The 19,273-nt window shown below is 39.3% G+C and overlaps 1 protein-coding gene across 4 annotated transcripts in view; it reads right to left on the reverse strand.

Moving 5' to 3' along the window:
• LOC133614326 (MAP/microtubule affinity-regulating kinase 4-like) overlaps window positions 1-19,273 on the reverse strand; it is a 127,732-nt gene that overhangs the window by 18,422 nt on the left and 90,037 nt on the right. For 3 of the 4 annotated variants that reach the window (XM_061972182.1, XM_061972185.1, XM_061972183.2), the window contains exon 15: window positions 11,093-11,365. In XM_061972182.1, the coding sequence (XP_061828166.1) occupies window positions 11,093-11,365 (273 nt within the window). Of the gene's footprint in view, window positions 1-4,533; window positions 4,617-11,092; window positions 11,366-19,273 lie in introns of all 4 variants that reach the window. The other variant, XM_061972186.1, reaches the window with a different exon arrangement.

A 19,273-nucleotide genomic window follows, 5' to 3' on the forward strand; every position in this document is an offset into this window, starting at 1 on the left:
TGAAGTGCTCTAAAACTTGCTGGTAGACGGCTGCGTTGACCCTGGATCTCAGGAAACAGAGTGGACCGACACCAGCAGATGACATGGCACCCCAAACCATCACCCAACCATGCAAATTTTGCATTTCCTTTGGAAATCGAGGTCCCAGAGTCTGGAGGAAGACAGGAGAGGCACAGGATCCACGTTGCCTGAAGTCTAGTGTAAAGTTTCCACCATCAGTGATGGTTTGGGGTGCCATGTCATCTGCTGGTGTCGGTCCACTCTGTTTCCTGAGATCCAGGGTCAACGCAGCCGTCTACCAGCAAGTTTTAGAGCACTTCATGCTTCCTGCTGCTGACCTGCTCTATGGAGATGGAGATTTCAAGTTCCAACAGGACTTGGCGCCTGCACACAGCGCAAAATCTACCCATGCCTGGTTTACGGACCATGGTATTTCTGTTCTAAATTGGCCCGCCAACTCCACTGACCTTAGCCCCATAGAAAATCTGTGGGGTATTGTGAAAAGGAAGATGCAGAATGCCAGACCCAAAAACGCAGAAGAGTTGAAGGCCACTATCAGAGCAACCTGGGCTCTCATAACACCTGAGCAGTGCCAGAAACTCATCGACTCCATGCCACGCCGCATTAACGCAGTAATTGAGGCAAAAGGAGCTCCAACCAAGTATTGAGTATTGTACATGCTCATATTTTTCATTTTCATACTTTTCAGTTGGCCAACATTTCTAAAAATCCCTTTTTTGTATTAGCCTTAAGTAATATTCTAATTTTGTGACACACGGAATTTTGGATTTTCATTTGTTGCCACTTCAAATCATCAAAATTAAATGAAATAAACATTTGAATGCATCAGTCTGTGTGCAATGAATAAATATAATGTACAAGTTACACCTTTTGAATGCAATTACTGAAATAAATCAAGTTTTTCAAAATATTCTAATTTACTGGCTTTTACCTGTATATATATATATATATACATCCTGAAAGTATGCAAACAAAACTGTGTTTAGATAATTGATACTTTAAACTTGCATAAATAAATATTAAGGAAAATAACATAACTTGGCTTCTGAGAGCTTCAAAATGTAATGAATAAAATGCTAAAGTTGTTGATAAACAAGCAATTATTTTAATAATTAAATATGGTCATTTTAAATGAATTATTATGATAATTTAAAATCAATTATTTCAAATATGTTTATTTTAATGTATAATTCTATGGCTGGATGTAATAAGGAGTCACGAAAAAATACAAATAAAAATACAATTAATTTTGATGTTTTTAGCAAAATATAGTAAAAATGTATTTAATTTTTTTTTTTAAATTAATAGATATATTTATTTTTAGGTAAGGTAAACATAATAATACAATTTATCTCTAGTCTGGATGATTTAGTTCTTGTCACCCTGTTGTCCTCCCGTCATGAAAAAAGGCTGTCCTCACTCAGGTCCGCATGGAGCTGGAGGGGGCGTGGCTTCCAGCTCCGGCTGAAAATCGGGAGATTTTCGGGAGAATATTTGTCCCGGGGGGTTTTCCGGAGAGGCGCTGAATTTCGGGAGTCTCCCGGAAAATTCGGGAGGGTTGGCAAGTATGATGTACACACTTGCAACTTATTTTGACCGTAAAAGCTCTTTTACCTTAACTGCTATAGTGTCAGTGATGAGATCAACGCATATGTCAGTGCAAAAATGAGCGAGGAGACTCCGCCTGGTGTGCTTGCGAGCAAATTTCACTCCAAAATGCAGCCTGAAAGAACTTTACATCAAACTTTTAGCAAGTCGTGTGCAAAATGTATGACATGCATTCAAGTAAAATGTTCCCGGATGACATCCTGACAAATAATTGCATTTGTGTACCGTATTTTCCGCACTATAAGCTGCACCTAAAAACCACAAATTTTCACAAAAGCTGACAGTGCGGCTTATAACCCGGTGCGCCTTATATATGGATTAATATAAATATTTATTTTCATAAAGTTTCGGTCTCGCAACTACGGTAAACAGCCGCCATCTTTTTTCCCCGTAGAAGAGGAAGCGCTTCTTCTTCTATGGTAAGCAACTGCCAAGGTAAGCACCCGCCCTCGTAGAAGAGGAAGCGCTTCTTCTTCTACGGTAAGCAACCACCCGCCCCCGTAGAAGAAGAAGCGCGCGGGTATTACGTTTCATTTCCTTTGTGTGTTCCATGTTGATATACGACTCCATGCGCGCCCACATCACAGATGGTGTCTAAAAACAAGTGAAGCACACAAATACAACACTCGCCGTCATTCCGGGTGGATTAACCAAAGAACTCCAACCGCTCGATATTGGTGTCAACAGGGCATTTAAAGCACGACTGCGAACGGCGTGGGAACAATGGATGACCGAAGGCGAACACACCTTCACTAAGACAGGGAGACAGCGCCGGACGACATACCGTATTTTCCGCACTATAAGGCGCACCTAAAAACCACAATTTTTCTCAAAAGCTGACAGTGCGCCTTATAACCCGGTGCGCTTTATTACGATTCATTTTCATAAAGTTTCGATCTCGCAACTTTGGTAAACAGCCGCCATCTTTTTTCCCGGTAGAACAGGAAGCGCTTCTTCTTCTACGCAAGCAACCGCCAAGGAAAGCACCCGCCCCCATAGAACAGGAAGCGCTTCTTCTTCTACTGTAAGCAACCACCCGCCCCCGGAAGAAGAAGAAAAAACGCGCGGATATCACCGTACGTTTCATTTCCTGTTTACATCTGTAAAGACCACAAAATGGCTCCTACAAAGCGACAAGGATCCGGTTCATAAAAAGACGCAATCTCTCCATCCGCACACGGATTACTACCGTATTTCACAGCAACTGATATTCCTGTGAACCGCACTGTGGAACGGGAGCACGTACGGTGAATATTCGCACCACAGGGAATGAGAAGTCATCCTTCACTGTGGTTCTAGCTTGCCATGCTAATGGCCAGAAACTTCCACCCATGGTGATATTCAAAAGGAAGACCTTGCCAAAAGAGACCTTTCCAGCCGGCGTCATCATAAAAGCTAACTCGAAGGGATGGATGGATGAAGAAAAGATGAGCGAGTGGTTAAGGGAAGTTTACGCGAAGAGGCCGGGTGGCTTTTTTCACACAGCTCCGAAGGCGAACACACCTTCACTAAGACGGGCAGACAGCGCCGGACGACATACGCCAACATTTGCCAGTGGATCGTAAATGCCTGGGCAGATATTTCGGTCACAACTGTGGTCCGAGCTTTCCGGAAGGCAGGATTCACAGAACAACAGCGACACTGACTCCGATGACTTCGACGAGACGGAGCCGGCCATTTTGGATCCCACGCTTGCGCAACTTTTCAATTCGGACACCGAAGACGAAGAATTCGAAGGATTTACGAATGAAGAATAACTTCAGAAGGTGAGCGCTATGTTTATTTTGTGTGTTGTGACATTAACGTTCGAGCAACATTATGTTGCTATTTATTGCTCTACACCATTTTGAATTTTACTATGTTTGTGATTGCACATTTGCGTACATTTTGGGACAGAGTTGTTAGAACGCTGGTTTTCAATATATTATTAAAGTTTGACTGAACTATCTGACTGTTTTTTTGACATTCCCTTTAGCGCAGCGTAGGCGCGGCTTATAATCCGGGGCGGCTTATTGGTGGACAAAGTTATGAAATATGTAATTCATTGAAGGTGCGGCTAATAATCCGGTGCGCCTTATAGTGCGGAAAATACGGTACGCCAACATCTGCCAGTGGATCGTAAATGCCTGGGCGGATATTTCGGTCACAACTGTGGTCCGAGCTTTCCGGAAGGCAATGACTTCGACGAGACGGAGCCGGCCATTTTGGATCCCGTATTCGCCCCAACTTTTTAATTCGGACACCGAAGGAGAAGAATTCGAGGGATTTATGAATGAAGAATAACTTCAGAAAGTGAGCGTTATGTTTATTTTGTGTGTTGTGACACTAACGTTCGAGCAACATTAAGTTATTGATGTTATTGCTCTGCACTATTTTGAATTTTACTATGTTTGTGATTGCACATTACCGTACATTTTGGGAGTGAACAGAGTTGTTAGAACGCTGGTTTTTAATATATTATTAAAGTTTGACTGACCTATCTGACTGTTTTTTTGACATTCCCTTTAGCGCAGTTAGATGCGGCTTACAACACGGGGCGGCTTATAGGTGGACAAAGTTTTGAAATATGCCGTTCATTGAAGGCGCGGCTTATAACCCAGGGCGCCTTATGGTGCGGAAAATACGGTACAAATATTGGGGTCTTTTCATAAGCAAGTAATCACCCGTGATTAAACATGATTAATCCAAATTCCAATATGTGATTAATCTGATACAAAAATGTAATCATTTGACAGCTCCAATTTTATTTTATTTTTTTAAATATGACAACATGTGACCTGCTTCACAGCCAAAGAATGTTTGCATTGCTAAACTCCAACCAAGGACAGCAAAAGGAGGACATGGATGGACGGACAAGTAAGACGGCACAGAAGCAGCCAGAAAACATGGGAAAGGAAGACTTACTAACTGTTTTTGTCCCCTGTGGGAGGGTGCAGCCCGACATGGATTTGTTTGAGCTCTGACGTTTAGAAGGGTCAAGAGTGACCCTGGGAGGAGACGAGAAGAAGAAGAAGAGACGTGGAATGGCGGGAGGAGGAAAAACAAGAGCAGAGAGTCAGAGCGACATCGAAGGAAGGAAGAAACCGCAGTCGATGGGGAAAAAACAACATGACAGGAAATAAAGCAGAGGCAGAAGATTAAAGTGCTTTTGTCGACAGAAGTCGGGATGGCAGATTGGCAGGTGACTGGTGAGGGGAAGCAAACCTTGTTAAAGAACCAAACAAACATTTCAAGCAACAACCGGCAGAAGAAGTGCAAAAACAATGACGTCACATTCTAATGGAATTAGAAGAGAAGGTGTTGTCACTAATACGGGAGGACGTGTTGTATCACGTCTTCCTATAGACGTCTTCATGATACTTTTGGTGAACTGGACTGAATTGGTGGAAACTAGGGACGTAACGATTGGAATTGGGGGTTAAAATCACCAAAAATGATACACGGGCGCGGCCACTGCTGCTGCTCACTGCTCCCCTCACCTCCCGGGGGGGTAATCAAGGGTGATGGGCATACTTGCCAACCTTGAGACCTCCGATTTCGGGAGGTGGGGGGGTTGGGGGGCGTGGTCGGGGGTGGGACGGGGGCGTGGTTGAGGGCGGGGGCGTGGTTAAGAGGGGAGGAGTTTATTGACAACTAGGATTCACCAAGTCAAGTATTTCATACATATATATATATATATATATATATATATACATACTAGAGATGCGCGGATAACCGCATCAGAAAGTCGTCAACCATCCGCCATCCACCCGATCTAACATTTGATCAGAACCGCACCCGCCCGTTGTTATATATCTAATATAGACGATGCAAGGCATTAGTGAGGTTATAAAGCTTTTGCCTGTTAAAGAAAGGAGACTGATCCAATGCAGTACAGACATTCGCGTGCCACGCTGTCACGGCCCAGACGCACACCAGTGCGCAATCATATGGGAGCCGCGCTGAGCGCACCTCCAAGCGCGTCTCGCTGCCGGCGACGGCCGCGTATGAGCCCGACGCTCCAGCGCCATCCATTTTCAGGGCTAGTTGATTCGGCAGGTGGGTTGTTACACACTCCTTAGCGGGTTCCGACTTCCATGGCCACCGTCCAGCTGCTGTCTATATCAACCAGGGTGAGCCCCACCCCTTTCGTGAGCGCACTGCGCGCGGAGTGACCCCTGTTACGCGCCCCCGGCAATGGGGGTGGCGGGCAGGTAAGCTGCGCGGGCAGGTAAGCTGCGCGGAGTGACCCCTGTTACGAGCCCCCGGCCACGGGGGTGGCGGGTAGGTAAGCTGCTTACCTGCTACGCGTGACGCCGGCCGCGGCGAAGACGGACGAGGCGGGGTGTCGGTGCGGTGGGCGCGGTGGTGACCCTGGACGTGCGTCGGGCCCTTCTCCGCCCGCGCAGCTTACCTGCCCGACACCCCTGTTGCCGGGGGCGCGTAACAGGGGTCACTCCGCGCGCAGTGCGCTCACGAAAGGGGTGGGGCTCACCCTGGTTGATATAGACAGCAGGACGGTGGCCATGGAAGTCGGAACCCGCTAAGGAGTGTGTAACAACCCACCTGCCTAATCAACTAGCCCTGAAAATGGATGGCGCTGGAGCGTCGGGCCCATACCCGGCCGTCGCCGGCAGCGAGACGCGCTTGGAGGTGCGCTCAGCGTGGCTCCCATATGATTGCGCACTGGTGTGCGTCTGGGTCGTGACAGCGTGGCACGCGAATGTCTGTGCTGCATTGGATCAGTCTCCTTTCTTTAACAGGCAAAAGCTTTATAACCTCACTAATGCCTTGCATCGTCTATATTAGATATATAACAACGGGCGGGTGCGGTTCTGATCAAATGTTACATCGGGTGGATGGCGGATGGTTGACGACTTTCTGATGCGGTTGCGGATGAAATAATTGCCTATCCGCGCATCTCTAATATATATATATATATATATATATCTACATCCTGAAAATATGCAAACAAAACTGTGTTTAGATAATTGATACTTCAAACTTGTATAAATAAATCTTAAGGAATATAACATAACTTGGCTTCTGAGAGTTTCAAAATGTAATGAATAAAATGCTAAAGTTGTTGATAAACAAGCAATTATTTTAATAATTAAATATGGTCATTTTAAATTAATTATTATGATCATTTAAAATTAATTATTTCCATACATTGTTTATTTTAATGTATAATTCTCTGGCTGGATGTAATAAGGAGTCAGAAAAAAATACAAATAAAACTACAATTAATCTTGATGTTTTTAGCAAAATATAGTAAAAATGTTTTTTTTAATTAATCGATTCTCCATATATGGTATAAATATACCTAGAGTGCCTTACGCGCTTCCGCCATTGTAGTCCGCGCTGTAGTCAATAAGCTCCTTCCTTCTGTCTAGCCTCTTGTTGTGGGGCAGACTGGCTCGTACATGCACATGCATCCTCCGCTGTTGCCAATTCTAATACAAAGTAGCGTATAGTTTCGAACTTGTATCTGTCAATAGACTCGATATGGAAGTGCAAAAAAACTACAAAAAAGTGGGCGGGGAAAAGACGTAGTCGAAGTGGAGTCAGTACATAAGACCTCCCACAAAATTAATTTAAAATTAATTATTTCAAATATGTTTATTTTAATGTATAATTCTATGGCTGGATGTAATAAGGAGTCAGAAAAAATACAAATAAAACTACAATTAATTTTGATGTTTTTAGCAAAATATAGTAAACATTTATTTAGTTTTTTTTTTTTTTTTTAAATAATAAATATATTTATTTTTAGGTAAGATAAACATAATAATACAACTAGTCTGGATGATTTAGTTCTTGTCACCCTGTTGTTCTCCCGTCGTGAAAAAAGGCTGTCCTCACTCAGGTCCGCATGGAGCTGGAGGGGGCGTGGCCTCCAGCTCCGGCTGAAAATCGGGAGATTTTCGGGAGAATATTTGTCCCGGGAGGTTTTCGGGAGAGGCGCTGAATTTCGCGAGTCTCCCGGAAAATTCGGGAGGGTTGGCAAGTATGGTGACGGGTCAAATGCAGAGAATAATTTTGCCACACCTAGTGTGGGTGTGACAATCATTGCTACTTTAACTTTAACGATAAACGGTATAATGAAAAATTGCGGTTAATATTACCTTTTTAAATTCAAATGGATTGACAACACTTTGATAAACTCATGGACTGGCAACACTGCTCATTTACTGGAGATGCAAGCTAGCGCTACAAAAAGCGTGATCGATTTGATGAACTCACAGACTGACTGGCGCCTACTCGCTAGCTTAGACGCTAACACGAACACAAGAGACATTAACGTCTTTCCTCGTTAAAACAACATTCCCCAATCTAACCGTATATCACACTTGCCAACCCTCCCGAATTTTCCGGGAGACTCCCGAAATTCGGCGCCTCTCCCGAAAACCTCCCGGGACAAATATTCTCCCGAAAATCGCCCGATTTTCAGCCGGAGCTGGAGGCCACGCCCCCTCCAGCTCCATGCGGACCTGAGTGAGGACAGCCTTTTCTTTATGACAACAGGGGTGACAAGAACTAAATCATCCAGACTAGAGATACATTGTATTATTATGTTTATCTTACCTAAAAATAAATATATTTATTATTTAAAAAAAATAATAAATAAATACATTTTTACTATATTTTGCTAAAAACATCAAAATTAATTGTATTTTTATTTTTTATTTTTTATGACTCCTTATTGCATCCAGCCATAGAATTATACATTAAAATAAACATATTTGAAATAATAAATTTTAAATGATCATAATAATTCATTTAAAATGACCATATTTAATTATTAAAATAATTGCTTGTTTATCAACAACTTTAGCATTTTATTCATTACATTTTGAAGCTCTCAGAAGCCAAGTTATGTTATATTCCTTAAGATTTATTTATGCAAGTTTGAAGTATCAATTATCTAAACACAGTTTTGTTTGCATATTTTCAGGATGTATATATATATATATATATATATATATATATATGAAATACTTGACTTGGTGAATTCTAGCTGTCAATATACTCCTCCCCTCTTAACCACGCCCCGCGTAACTGGAAGGAAGTTGCAAACAGCACCTTTAAGGAGCCAGAACAGTATAATTATAGTACATATTCTTCTGCCAAGAAAGAATATCGTGTCGCTTATTTATTTTATTTGAATTATACTTGGTTATATTTATATGTATTTAAATTTTCCTGAGGGAACTCTCCTGAAGGAATCAATAAAGTACTATCCATCTATAAGTATGTATGAGTACTTTGTGAGCGCATTTAACAACACCCTGATGATAATGATAACCGTGATCATTTTGGTGACCAAAACCCGTGATATGGAATTCTAATATCGTTACATCTCTAGTGGACACACAATTGGACATATTGCTGATAAGACTTGACAGTAGGGATGTCCCGATCCGATGTTTGGATCCGATCGGCCGCCGATATTTGCCAAAAATTGCGTATCGGCAAGGCATGGGAAAATGCCGATCCAGATCCAATTTTAAAAAAAAACTCCGGTCCGTGTTTTCCGACGCACCTATTTAAATAAATGATAAATGATAAATGGGTTGTACTTGTATAGCGCTTTTCTACCTTCAAGGTACTCAAAGCGCTTTGACACTACTTCCACATTTACCCATTCACACACACATTCACACACTGATGGAGGGAGCTGCCATGCAAGGCGCTAACCAGCACCCATCAGGAGCAAGGGTGAAGTGTCTTGCTCAGGACACAACGGACATGACGAGGTTGGTACTAGGTGGGGATTGAACCAGGGACCCTCGGGTCGCGCACGGCCACTTTTCCACTGCGCCACGCCGTCCCTAATAATACATTCCACTTTTCTGCTGCTCCCTAATTTCCGTTCCGCATTTTCCAGTACACCTTCAACACATCCACAGGTCTGTGGATTCTCACGCAGTTGCTTTTAGCTGCTGGCATTACACGACAGGCTCTTCTCACTCTTTCCTGTGTCTCCCTCTCACAGACAGCGAGCGCACCTTCTTACACACGTCACATACTGTCACGTCATACGTCACATACGTATACGTCCTCCCCCGAGCGGAGAGGTAGCAGCATGTCTAACGTTAGCTGTGATGCTAGCGCAGCCGTGTGACCAACGTTCCCTCTAAAGGTGCGCGCCTGTGCGCATAGCAATTATATGCCACGCACAAAATCAAATAAAAAAAATAAGCACGTAACAATTTTCGACACACGGACACGACAGAGAAAACAGTTTTCGTCATCATTGTTCAAATATTGTGACGTCTGTCGAGGCGCTTATCTCCGTTCGGTGCCACACGTCCACACCATCAAAATGCCGAGGCAAAAATTTCCAGATCAACACCGTATGAAAAATTAGTGATTTTTTTAGTTGTGATTTCCTTCTCTGCATGAAAGTTTAGAAGAAGCATATATTAATGCAGTATGAAGAAGAATGTTTTAATGTAGACATGCAAGCCTTGAAAGAACATTTTGAAAATCAAGACTACATTTCCTGCAAATGGGTGCATTTCTACCCTATATTTTAACTTTAGATTTATTCTCATATCAAACTCTTTTGGCTGTCTTTTTGACACTTACATCAGGCGCCCCCCTCCACACCCTGGATTATAAATAATGTAAATAATTCAATGTGATTATCTTGTGTGATGACTGTATTATGATGATAGAATATATCTGATAGTATATATCTGTATCATTAAGTGGACCCCGTCTTAAACAAGTTGAAAAACTTACTCGGGTGTTACCATTTAGTGGTCAATTGTACGGAATATGTACTTCACTGTGCAACCTACTAATAAAAGTCTCAATCAGTCAATCAAAACACATAGAATCATCATACTGCTCTGATTATATGCATCAAGTGTTCATTCAAGGCTAAGGCAAAATATGGAGATATATATGGTGTATCGCAATATGGCCTTAAAATATGGCAATATTAAAAAAAGGCCATATCGCCCAGCCCTAGTTCAATGATGCCATTTCTGTTTGTCATGTATAATTTTGTCTATTTTGTGTTTATCCTTGAATAAACAGGTCAGTTTCTTGTTACCAACCATTGTGTATTATTCAAACTCCCCTAATTCAGCTGGCTAGTTGTTATCAAGAGTACTAAAACCCTTTTCAACATGATTCTGACAACTAAGTAGGCTAAATAACTTTAGGCCAGTATCGGTCAGTATCGGTATCGGATCGGAAGTGCAAAAACAATATCGGTATCGGATCGGAAGTGCAAAAACCTGGATCGGGACATCCCTACTTGACACTGAGGTGGACAACTTGTAAAGCTTCTTTGGAAAAGAACAAATGTTAGTACATGAGCAAAATGATCTTTGGAAGAAAGGGCCTCAGGTTCTGCTTGCGCCACATTTTAGCATCAAATATGAATTGGAATAATCACACAACAGATGTATAAGAACGCATTGGTCCGTATCGTCTTTTTCCCTCCTCTCGCGGCCTCTCCGCTTACCTGCGCGTCAGCTTGGAGGTGATCTTGCTCAGCAGGTTGCTTGTGGCGCGGGGTGTCCTGGCGTGGGGCAGGGGGCTGGCGTCGTGAGACGGCGTGGGGGACGCCGGTGCGGCGTGCGAGGTCGGCCGGCGGTCCCTGATCTGCCCGCCGTGGAAAGTGCTCCTCGCCGTGGAGCCCCTGGAGAGACGCGAGGCGGGCGTAGAGGACACGCCCGACGCGCCGGCGATGCTGTGGGTGGAGGGGGAGGCCGGGGGCAGGCGGTGGGAGAGGGCACTAGAGGGGGAAACAAGAGGAAGTCACAATTCATCAGTGAAAAACTGAATAAACGATTTCCTCACCGGGCACACACACCTAAACACTAACCCCATGCTGGCCTGCGGCTGCTTTTCATTACGCTCTAGATAACACGCGCGCACACACACACACACACACACACACACACACTAGACCAGCGTTTCTCAAAGTGTGGGGCGCGCCCCACTGGTGGGGAATAGAGACATGACAGGTGGGGCGCGAGGAACGGGAGGAAATTTCACTTTAAATTATTTTTTTTTAATTATTATATTCTAGATTTTTTTTTTTACTATGCTTTCATTTTCTATACACACTGTAAATCACTTTGTGATTCTGTCTGTGAAATCCGCTATATAAATAAATGGAAATTACCGGTACTTATTTTTACTGTAGGCTTTATATTTCTCGGTACGAGCGAAAGTTTGACAGACATAGCAACAGTAACTAATGGGGGCGGGGCTAAGCGGAACAAACTTTCGCGCGGATGGGTAGCAGGCTAATGTGTGGATCACAATTACACAAATATATACATTTGTGACTCGCACCTCAAAGGTCGTCGAGCCAGAGCCAGCGCCTGCAGAGAAACAAAAATGTGACGGGCACACACTGTGTCATTCACCGGGAAGCACTCGCGTCAAGGCAGCTCAGCCCCGAACTCAATGAGGTTTTAACAGATGTTGTGAGCACGGTAAATTTGATCAAAACACGACCACTGAAAGCGCGACTGTTCTCTGCACTGTGTGAGGAAAAGGGAGCTGATCATACAGCCGTGCTGTTTCACAGTGAAGCAAGGTGGCTCTCCTGGGGGAAAGTGCTGTCACTTGCCCTGTCTTGCCAAATGCATAGCTCCTCCTTTTTTTTTTTGCAAACATTGCAAAGTGGCACTTTCATTGTATTTATTATTGAACTTGATGCAAGTTATTTGATTTATTATTGAACTTGATGCAAGTTATAACACTTTTTTTTGATTTATTATTAAACTTGATGCAAGTTATTTGATTTATTATTGAACTTGATGCAAGTTATAACACTTTTATTTGATTTATTATTGAACTTGATGCAAGTTATAACACTTTTTTTTTTATTATTGAACTTGATGCAAGTTATAACACTTTTGTTTTATTTATTATTGAACTTGATGCAAGTTATAACACTTTTTTTGATTTATTATTGAATTTGATGCAAGTTATAACACTTTTGTTTTATTTATTATTGAACTTGATGCAAGTTATAACACTTTTTTTGATTTATTATTGAACTTGATGCAAGTTATTTGATTTATTATTGAACTTGATGCAAGTTATAACACTTTTTTTGATTTATTATTGTACGTGATGCAAGTTATAACACTTTTTGATTTATTATTGAACTTGATGCAAGTTATTTGATTTATTATTGAACGTGATGCAAGTTATAACACTTTTTTTTATTTATTATTGAACGTGATGCAAGTTATAACACTTTTGTTTTATTTATTATTGAACTTGATGCAAGTTATAACACTTTTTTGATTTATTATTGAACTTGATGCAAGTTATAACACTTTTTTTTATTTATTATTGAACGTGATGCAAGTTATAACACTTTTTTTGATTTATTATTAAACTTGATGCAAGTTATTTGATTTATTATTGAACTTGATGCAAGTTATAACACTTTTATTTGATTTATTAGTGAACTTGATGCAAGTTATAACACTTTTTTTTTATTATTGAACTTGATGCAAGTTATAACACTTTTGTTTTATTTATTATTGAACTTGATGCAAGTTATAACACTTTTTTTGATTTATTATTGAATTTGATGCAAGTTATAACACTGTTGTTTTATTTATTATTGAACTTGATGCAAGTTATAACACTTTTTTTGATTTATTATTGAACTTGATGCAAGTTATTTGATTTATTATTGAACTTGATGCAAGTTATAACACTTTTTTTGATTTGTTATTGTACGTGATGCAAGTTAACACTTTTTGATTTATTATTGAACTTGATGCAAGTTATTTGATTTATTATTGAACGTGATGCAAGTTATAACACTTTTTTGATTTATTATTGAACTTGATGCAAGTTATAACACTTTTTTTGATTTATTATTGAACTTGATGCAAGTTATAACACTTTTATTTGATTTATTATTGAACTTGATGCAAGTTATAACCCTTTTTTTGATTTATTATTGAACGTGATGCAAGTTATAACACTTTTTTTTATTTATTATTGAACTTGATGCAAGTTATAACACTTTTTTGATTTATTATTGAACTTGATGCAAGTTATAACACTTTTTTTTATTTATTATTGAACTTGATGCAAGTTATAACACTTTTATTTGATTTATTATTGAACTTGATGCAAGTTATAACACTTTTTTTGATTTATTATTGAACGTGATGCAAGTTATAACACTTTTTTTGATTTATTATTGAACGTGATGCAAGTTATAACACTTTTTTTTATTTATTATTGAACTTGATGCAAGTTATAACACTTTTTTGATTTATTATTGAACTTGATGCAAGTTATAACACTTTTTTTTATTTATTATTGAACTTGATGCAAGTTATAACACTTTTATTTGATTTATTATTGAACTTGATGCAAGTTATAACACTTTTTTTGATTTATTATTGAACGTGATGCAAGTTATAACACTTTTTTTGATTTATTATTGAACTTGATGCAAGTTATTTGATTTATTATTGAACGTGATGCAAGTTATAACACTTTTTCTGATTTATTATTGAACTTGATGCAAGTTATAACACTTTTTTTGATTTATTATTGAACTTGATGCAAGTTATAACACTTTTGTTTTATTTATTATTGAACTTGATGGAAGTTATTTTATTTATTATTGAACTTGATGCAAGTTATACCACAGCTGCACAATTATTTTATTTATTATTGAACGTAATGTTATTTTATGTTATTGAGTTTGAATGTATACAACTTGATGTTCAATAAATTTGAAAATGTTAAAACTGGGCATTAGCGCTCTGTTGGGGCGATGGGGGCAGGTGGGGCTTGAAAACTCCCCCTTGTCCAAAGTGGGGGATGACAAAAAAAGTTTGAGAACCACTGCACTAGACGCTCACACAGAGGTGCTAAAATAGCGTGAAGTACCTGCAGCTCGCAGGAGAGCGCACCATTAGGATGGTGAGAGGGGAGGGAACACGAAGAGCTAAGGTGCAGACAGCAATTGACTGCTACTTGACTCGGACTCCATTCTATGTGGCAAACATTCCCCACGCTTTCAACTCAGACCAAACACATAGCAGCTCAAAACAACAACTATTAAACTGTGCGTGTTCCCCTGCACGTGTTCGCCCCATCAAGCATCACTCGGGCATGGCATCACATTGACAAAGCCTCCCAGGCAAGCGGAGGTTTGATGCGGGCACCGTGCCAGTCGCTAGTTCATCACGTTGCCTCCCACCTTTTTTGTGTTGTTCCTCGCTTCCTACCTCCACCTTGCTTTTCATACAGCACCTCTAATAAAGTTCTTGTGTCTGAACGGAAAAGGTGTGTAAAACATCAATACTGAATGAAAAGCAGCATCAAAACAACATATTTTCACTTTCATATACTCAGATTGTATAATGGATGTGTTTTTTTTTTTTAGGGCTGTTAGTTAAAGCTTTGGTTTAATGCGATTAATCACAGACAATTATAAAATGTATTATGTATAAAGGCAGATTAAACGCACAATTTATTTTGACTACAATGCTCCATTATGCAAAACCAACTTTTCTTACCTATTGGTACCTGCTGTTGTCTATTTGGGATCTGCTTAAGTCCCAAAAATGTTTGAGATATTTATAAAATAATCTTGCCTTCCTTCATACCAGTGACGTGCGGTGAGGTTGATGGCTGGTGAGGCACTGACTTCATCACAGTCACATTTACAAACATATGAACCCTAAAGTGTATCTTATTCACCATTTGATTGGCAGCAGTTAACGGGTTATGTTTAAAAGCTCATACCAGCATTCTTCCCTGCTTGGCACTCAGCATCAAGGCTTGGAATTGGGGGTTAAATCACCAAAAATGATTCCCGGGCGCGGCGCCGCTGCTGCCCACTGCTCCCCTCACCTCCCAGGGGGTGATCAATGGATGGATCAAATACAGACGACAAATTTCATTACACCTAGTGTGTGTGTGACAATCATTGGTACTTTAACTTAACTTTAACTTTACACATACAAACTGTAGCACACAAAAAAGCACATTTAATAAAAAAAACTTTATTATGGTCTTACCTTTACTTACAAATGAAGTCCATGCGCCGCAACTAAAGCCCTCACTTCAACTTTCCACGTGCAAGATTGAATCTATTTAAAAAAGTGTAACCGAGGGTTCATAAATGTGGCCTATACTGTATGAAACTACAAAATAACAAACACGGAGGCTCCAGTTTACACGAGGACCACTTTATTTACCTTCTTTCAAAAACCTCCGCAACGTGACATCACTTCCGCTCTTAGCGCCTTCAAAATAAGAGCTCGAGGCATATACTGTATAACAGCGCATAACAGGAACTTAACATCACAAAGAGGAAAGCCCATGAAAATAGGTTACAAAAGTTATTTAATAAGAAGCCAAAAAGTGCAAAAACAATAATGTTCGTGTTGGAGGAGTTGTGAATTAGATACACCTGCAGTCTGCAGGTGTACCTAATGTTGTGGCCCTGCAGTCATTCACAACTCCTCCAACACGAGCATTATTGTTTTTGCACTTTTTGGCTTCTTATGAAATAACTTTTTTAAATAGATTCAATCTTGCACGTGGAAAGTTTAAGTGTGGGCTTTAGTTGATATAACAATTCTACGGCGGGGGTGCAGGAGGCGGGGCTACTGGAGCCTCAGCCAGTGCGTCTTTTGCAGCCGTTTTATGATCGCTCAGCACAAGAAATACGTTACACACATACAGTTGTTGACAAAATACACTGTACATTATATACCTCAGCTAACTAAACTATGGAAATGTATAATATAGTTCATATAGCAATACAGTCTCACTGCACAGCAGTCCGGAATCCATGTTGAGGCACTGAGTGACGTGCCTCAACTGGCTGCTGTTCACCGCACCGTCTCTTCTCAGTATTTGAACGGCAAATGGGAAAATTCAGCGATTTTGAATAAAAATAATCTAAAACTGGTGAAGTTAAATGGAAAATAACTTTATAGTATAATCACTGGATACATATAACAATTTAATTAATTTTTTTCCTTTTTACATTTTTTTTCTTTTTATGATGGCAGGTGAGGCGGGGCCTCTAGTGACTGCACGTCACTGCTTCATACTTTCACCAAACAAGCTGTTGGTGACGTCACAATTGGGGAAACCGTCAACCGATTCTCCATATATGGTATAAATATACCTAGAGTGCCTTGCGCGCTTCCGCCATTGTAGTCCGCGCTGTAGTCAATAAGCTCCTTCCTTCTGTCTAGCCTCTTGTTGTGGGGCAGACTGGCTCGTACATGCACATGCATCCTCCGCTGTTGCCAATTCTAATACAAAGTAGCGTATAGTTTCGTACTTGTATCTGTCAATAGACTCGATATGGAAGCGCAAAAAAACTACAAAAAAGTGGGCGGGGAAAAGACGTAGTCGAAGTGGAGTCAGTACGTATGACCTCCAACAAAATGGAGCATCCTGAAGTTGCGGTCAGAAAGCGCCTAAAAAACCAATCTATTCGAAATGCAAATGCGAAAGAGAAAGAGAGAGAGAGAGAGAACGAGAGAGAGATGCTCTGTTTGCACTGACAGACCACAAAAGATAGACTTAGACTTCCTTTTTATTGTCATTTAAATTTGAACTTTCCAGTAGAGATAAGAACAAAATGTTGTAGTGCAGGATAGAAGAGCAATAAGGTGCAGATATAAATAAATAGATTACTGTATAGATAAATATGAAAGATGGTGTGCTTGCAGAAACTGTGAGGAAAATCAAATAATTTGCTGGACATACAGACAAGAAACTGCAACAATATGAGAGTATCGATCCGATACCAATATCCACTTTTGTATAATGTTTATCGATATTTAGATTGATGCGCCCACACCTGAGGTCAACGTATGCGTCAGTGCAAAGATGAGTGAAGAGACTCTGACTGGTGTGCTAGCTGGCAAATTTCCCTTCAAAATAAACCCCGAAGGTACATTAGATACAACGGTTTATAAAGTTTTGCACAAATGAGTTCATTCAAGTAAAACTTTAATATAATGTGAAAAAAAATAGATTTGTGTCAAAATATTGGGGTCTTTTTTTTAAATATATTTAAATGATGCACGCAAGTAATTAACTGCGATGAATCAAAATGCAAAAGTGTGATTAATCTGATTTAAAAAATATATAATTGTTTAACAGCACTGTTTTTTCCCCCAGAACTGAACATACAGTATGTGTTTTGAATAATAAAAAAAAAACTATGAACTGGCATCAATGCAGCTCCTTCCTACAGGAATAAAAATGATCATTTAGGCCGAGGCTGGAGTCTACGGGAAGGAGACATGCTAGCAAATGGAGAAGATAGAGGGCAGTGAGAAAGCAGAGCGCTGCAGGAAAGTGCAGACCACAGAGCAAAATACTGAAGAGTCCAGACCAATGGCACAGCAATAAATGTTAGATTACACATTAGGCGCAGCAACAGGCTAATCTATTGTTTATTGTCATCAAAAGTTACAGCGATGGTGATGACAAATCAAGCATCAAAAACACCCAAAAAAAAGGGCAACGAAACATGGAAGGCCAAATAAAAGGAAACTTATTGGTCTTTGGTTTTAAAGGAGTCATGTTATATTTTCTTTCTATATTTAAAATACTTCTTTGTGGTCTACATAACATGTAATGGTGGTTCTTTGGTCAACATTTTTCATAGGATATGTTTTCCAGACAGATCTTATGTTGCTTTCTGACCGTCTCTTCAGGATTTTGTGGGCAGTTTTATTTACGTGCCTCCACTTCGACTGTGTCTTCTCCTCGTCATCCGTGCTGTAGCTATTAGTGCGTCCATAGCGAGCCCACTGACAGTTATAATTTAGCACTGTTCGCTAATTTGTATTAAAAATGGCAACAGCAGGGTTAGGGTAAAAAAAAATTTAAAAAGTAAAAAAAAAGTTTAAAAAGTTAAAAAAGTTAAAAAAAAGTTAAAAAAATTTAAAAAATTTAAAAAAAATTACAAATTTAAAAAACTTTTTTTTTTTAAATTTATTTATTTTTTTTTAAATTTAAAAAAAAAATTTAAATTTTTTTTTTTTTTTTATTTAAAAAAAAAAAAAATTTACAAAATTTAAAAAAAATTTAAAAAAAACTTTAAAAAAATAAAATAAAAATGTTTTAAGTTAAAACATGATTTTCAAGGTAAAAAATTATTTTCAAAGTAAAAAAAAACTTTCAAGGTAAAAAAATTTTTTCAAGGTAAAAAATTATTTTCAAGGTACAAAAAAATTTTCAAGGTAAAAATTTTTTTTCAAGGTAATTTTTTTTTTCAAGGTAAAAAATGATTTTCAAGGTACAAAAAAATTTTCAAGGTAAAATTTTTTTTTCAAGGTAAAATTTTTTTTTCAAGGTAAAAAATTATTTACAAGGTACAAAAAAATTTTCAAGGTTAAAATTTTTTTTCAAGGTAAAATTTTTTTTCAAGGTAAAAAATGATTTTCTAGGTACAAAAAAATTTTCAAGGTAAAATTTTTTTTTCAAGGTAAAAAATTTTTTTCAAGGTAAAAAATGATTTTCAAGGTACAAAAACATTTTCAAGGTAAAAATTTTTTTTCAAGGTAAAAAATTTTTTTCAAGGTACAAAAAAATTTTCAAGGTAAAATTTTTTTTTCAAGGTAAACATTTTTTTTCAAGGTAAAAAATGATTTTCAAGGTACAAAAA

This window comes from Nerophis lumbriciformis, linkage group LG17, assembly GCF_033978685.3.
Source record: "Nerophis lumbriciformis linkage group LG17, RoL_Nlum_v2.1, whole genome shotgun sequence".
Lineage (NCBI taxonomy): Eukaryota > Metazoa > Chordata > Actinopteri > Syngnathiformes > Syngnathidae > Nerophis > Nerophis lumbriciformis.